Source organism: Convolutriloba macropyga, chromosome 9 (genome assembly GCF_964194025.1).
Source record: "Convolutriloba macropyga chromosome 9, txConMacr16.3, whole genome shotgun sequence".
Lineage (NCBI taxonomy): Eukaryota > Metazoa > Xenacoelomorpha > Acoela > Convolutidae > Convolutriloba > Convolutriloba macropyga.
Genome location: NC_134476.1, coordinates 37037250 through 37041296, shown reverse-complemented (window position 1 = coordinate 37041296; position 4047 = coordinate 37037250). Strand labels below are relative to the sequence as shown.

The window sequence follows — 4047 nt, the reverse complement described above, 5'->3', positions numbered from 1 at the left end:
CAGGCCAATGAAAAGGAAAACTTTGTTCAGGGCAGGCGATTAGTTCCAACTGTGTTACTCCTTATTCGTGAACAGTATTTTCGCTTTTTTCGCAAACAGTTCCAGGATTTTTAAAAGGAAGTAGTCTATGTATGTCATCATATTGCTTTTTAGATCACCAGATATTGAACGCAAATCTGGTCAACGCAAATCTGGTCAACGCTGTCATTTCTCGGCTAACAAATTCATATTTGGGTGTACTTTTTCAGAATTACTGTGTCAGGAATGGAGCTTTTACCGGGGAATCACTACGATAGTAATTCTGAACAAACAGTTTTAGTCAAGAATAATAATCCAAACTAACGGAAATTATATTTATTCTAACAAAATTTCTAAATTCTCTAATTGTTTTTTTTGCACTGTATTCAACTGAGCTATAGGAGTTTGTGAGTTTTGACATGCGCAATGCATTGCTTTCTGAAAACTGTTGAATATTTGTCAGTCGTGAAAACGTGAAACGACAAGAATCGTGAGCGATATTGCTGAGTTGACAATTGAGGTACACAAGCACACCCACACAATATACATTGCCTCAGCTGGCGAAGTGGGATGTCCAAGTGCCGTGGAAAAAGTGGTCTCGGCTAGAGAAGTTGCTGTTGTGGCCAAGACTAGAATTACAGCTGTAGCTATTGTTAGTGATAATTCCAGGACACGTACCTGAAATAGCAACTTTTCCTCATAGTTGTTGTCCTTTTTTCGTACATTTTTGTTTGTTTGTTTCTGTTTGTGAACAAATTAATAGACAGACTTCCTTTGCGATAACAACGACTGCATTAATTATCGATGAAATGACTTATTAGCGCTCGATATAATACTGCAATAATTTGAAACCGTTGCTAAATGAAGAATGGCGGAAAAGATAGTCGAATCAGCTGCAGTGTGGCCTAAGTTATGCATCGCTGTTGTAATCGTAAACAGAATTGATTAAAGACTCTCGATGCCATTCAATTACTCCGCTTTTTCTATGAGTATAACCATTTTTGATGATGATAATAAGCGCGTGGTAATGTTCACCCTGGTAGCCATAATATGATACAGGCGTGGTTTAGGAGACAGCGTGGTTTAGGAGAATTCGCAATAATGATACAAGAATGATTTAGGAAATCTTGTTAAGCTACTTTTTTATTTGGAGCCGTGGATATGAATTTATTGCATAAGCGACTTAGTCGTTAATTCTACTAGTTTACTGCATCAAAACAGACCTTGAATAGCATAGTGATGTAGAACATAAAGAGGGTGGTCAACCCAGTCAGCTCACTTAGGGACACCACAGTCTTCAGAGTCTTGTAGTTGTCCCAGTCCTGACCCAAGTACGTCCTGACAAAAATTGAGATAATGAAAAATGTTGTTAAAAAAAGTTAGCTGTTCTTTTAGCGAGTGTGAGTTCACGTTGAAGACGTTTTGTTTGACAAAATATAAGAAACGTTTGCAAACTAAACGGCATCAAGTATCTACTCTTTGCAATCGTCTTACGTTTGAGCATTTGTCTATGCTTTTACAATATAACCTTTGCAAGATTAACACTGTTTCTGAAAATGCTGCGGATCATGCTGCTGACGCTCAGTTACTCATTTGCAGTAACAATTTCTACGAAAGTCTGCAAACAAAAAAGGTCACTCATGATTTCACTCAACAGTGCGAAAGATTGGCCACAAAAGGTTGGATTTAAGATTTTAACAATAAGTTTTGAAAAGAAACTCGAATACACATAGGCCTTTCACAGCAAGTCAAAAACCAAAACTTTTTCGCTATCACACTTACGCTATTTCTTCATCGATTGATAGACATAACCAATTGTCACTGCCCCGGTTTGAACAGAAAGACCACATTCCACCGAACATCCTCTCCACTCCACCTTCGCTTCCACCTCCACTTCCATTGGTTGCGTTAGAACTTGGAGATATTACAGATAATTCTGAAAAACTTGGATCAGTTCCAGGCTCTGAAACTGTTGATGGTCCAGAAGAATTTTTGAAGTTGGAATTTTCAGAAGTTTTGTGATACACAAAACGAAATTTGGGAACCAAATGAAAAACATTTTTTGCATCTATTTTGTAGTTTGTGACTGATAAATGTGGGCGGTCTGATTCCGAACTCGTTCCATTTGTCCGTGAAAGAGTGTCTGAAACTGCTGAATTTGTAGTTCCGGATTGAAATTGGTCGTAATTGATATCTTGGATGTCTCGAATTTGATACCAGATAAACGGAACATGAAAAGCAATCGACAATATTAGAAATACTATTTGACCTATTTGGCCTAGAATGCACAGAGCTTTTCGAATTGACGCTAAAACGCTCATCTTTTTATAATATTCTCCAAAATTCCCAAAGTTTGAAATTTATGGCTAACAAATTAGCACTGTGAGCTTTAAATAGAATCTTTTGGTTTATGATCTTTATTTCGAAATAATTCTGAAAGAATGAAGCTGTTACTCGAGTTTGCAAAATTGTAGTAAAACTATGCGGGGGTGTGTCTCGCAATTATTGATTGGTTCATTTTTAAGGCGGAAAGTAATACTTGTAGAATGTATGTTAAATATTGACGTAACTCGAACTGAATAGTTTGTTAATATAGATTCTAAATGCCCTATTGAGTTGTTTGTTTGCTGATGTTTGTGATACTCAAATTATCACTGCTACCAATGACGTCATGTACTGTTAACAGCTGATTGCCTTATAAAGGTGTGTACGTAAAATATGATAGAAATTTTCTCTTGGTTATAATTGCCTGCATTAACAATCATCGATTTTGCTTGTCAAGAACAAACTTTTCTCTATATTTCTAATCGGGTCATTTGAATAAAGTGTCCTAGAACAGATAACTGTAAAATTTCAGACTTAACTAAATGTCAACAATTTTGAACCCATCAATGCTATTAGTTAGGATCAAGATACGATCTATGAAGCGACTTTGCACTTTTGACCACAGATTTTTGGAATCCTCGCTTTTTGGCTTTCGTTGGTCATTACTATATAACGAGAACCATATAACGAGAAAACTTTGAACCAAAAAGATGTGACGAGGAAAACGTCTTTGTACTTCCTTCATTTTACATCTGAGCAGCCTTCCAGTACCTCGTAACCATTTACCATTTATGTTGCATTAGAATTTGGCCTCGAGTCTCTGACACGAATATGATCAGAGGCAAGTTGATGTAAACTACAGACTCTCCTGAACAAGAAATCCTCTCTGAGAAAATTGTACAAGAAAATTTTTATTAGTGAGGAATTAGCGAGGGGAAAAATCATTGAGCAATCTGATTTGATTATTTACGCACTTATCAGAATTAAAGAACTGCTTCAATATAAGCTACATATGAGTCTAAATTAAGTAAAAAATATTATAATTTCAAATAATACTACCCCAAAATATATAACGGTTTTGGACCAGTAACAAATCGGAACAAAAAGAGATGAGCATCATTGAACTGATTACTCATTAGATTTAAAAATTGTGAAACAATTATAAAACGCTTGCTGCTTAAACACGTGTTCGTAGCAAAACTCATACGGTGCCTTGTGTCGGTTTATATAAACATCAAAGTCACATGATGACGCTGATACAGTGTTTCAGTGGCTAAAATGTTCTCGGACTAAAGGGTTTCTTTTCTGAGCGCAGATCTAAGCTGTCAAAACGAAATAAGGGATAGGAACTACGCCTAGGGATTAAACTCTTGAAAAATAACATCTCCTCGGCAGCGGAACGATTGGCAACTACGAATCAACTAAATGGCTCTAAATGAAAAGGAGTAAACAAGTATAGACTTATTGAATTTTTGAAGCAATATAAGTAGAACCCGCTCGATCTCAGTAGCTGAGAACAATTGCCAGTTTGCGTCTTTGACAAAATAGTTTCCAATTTTTTATGTCGAATAGACCGAAAAAATTAAAATTCATCTTCCCCACTTGAAAGATTTGCTTCTTCTATATCGTTTGTGCACTAACTCATGAAAATTTTCTCATAATGAAGTTAGTATCAACTTCTAAAAACTATTAAAATATTGAAAA

The 4047-nt window shown here is 36.0% G+C and overlaps 1 protein-coding gene across 1 annotated transcript; it reads right to left on the bottom strand.

Moving 5' to 3' along the window:
• Positions 1–332: 332 nt before the first annotated feature.
• On the bottom strand, positions 333–2604 carry LOC142345367 (uncharacterized). Its single transcript, XM_075397399.1, has 3 exons — positions 1801–2604; positions 1242–1356; positions 333–696 (listed from the first exon to the last, which is right to left on the bottom strand). The coding sequence occupies exons 1-3, from the start codon at positions 2337–2339 to the stop codon at positions 478–480; spliced, it is 873 nt and encodes a 290-aa protein (XP_075253514.1). The 5' UTR covers positions 2340–2604; the 3' UTR covers positions 333–477.
• Between the last annotated feature and the right edge of the window lie 1443 nt (positions 2605–4047).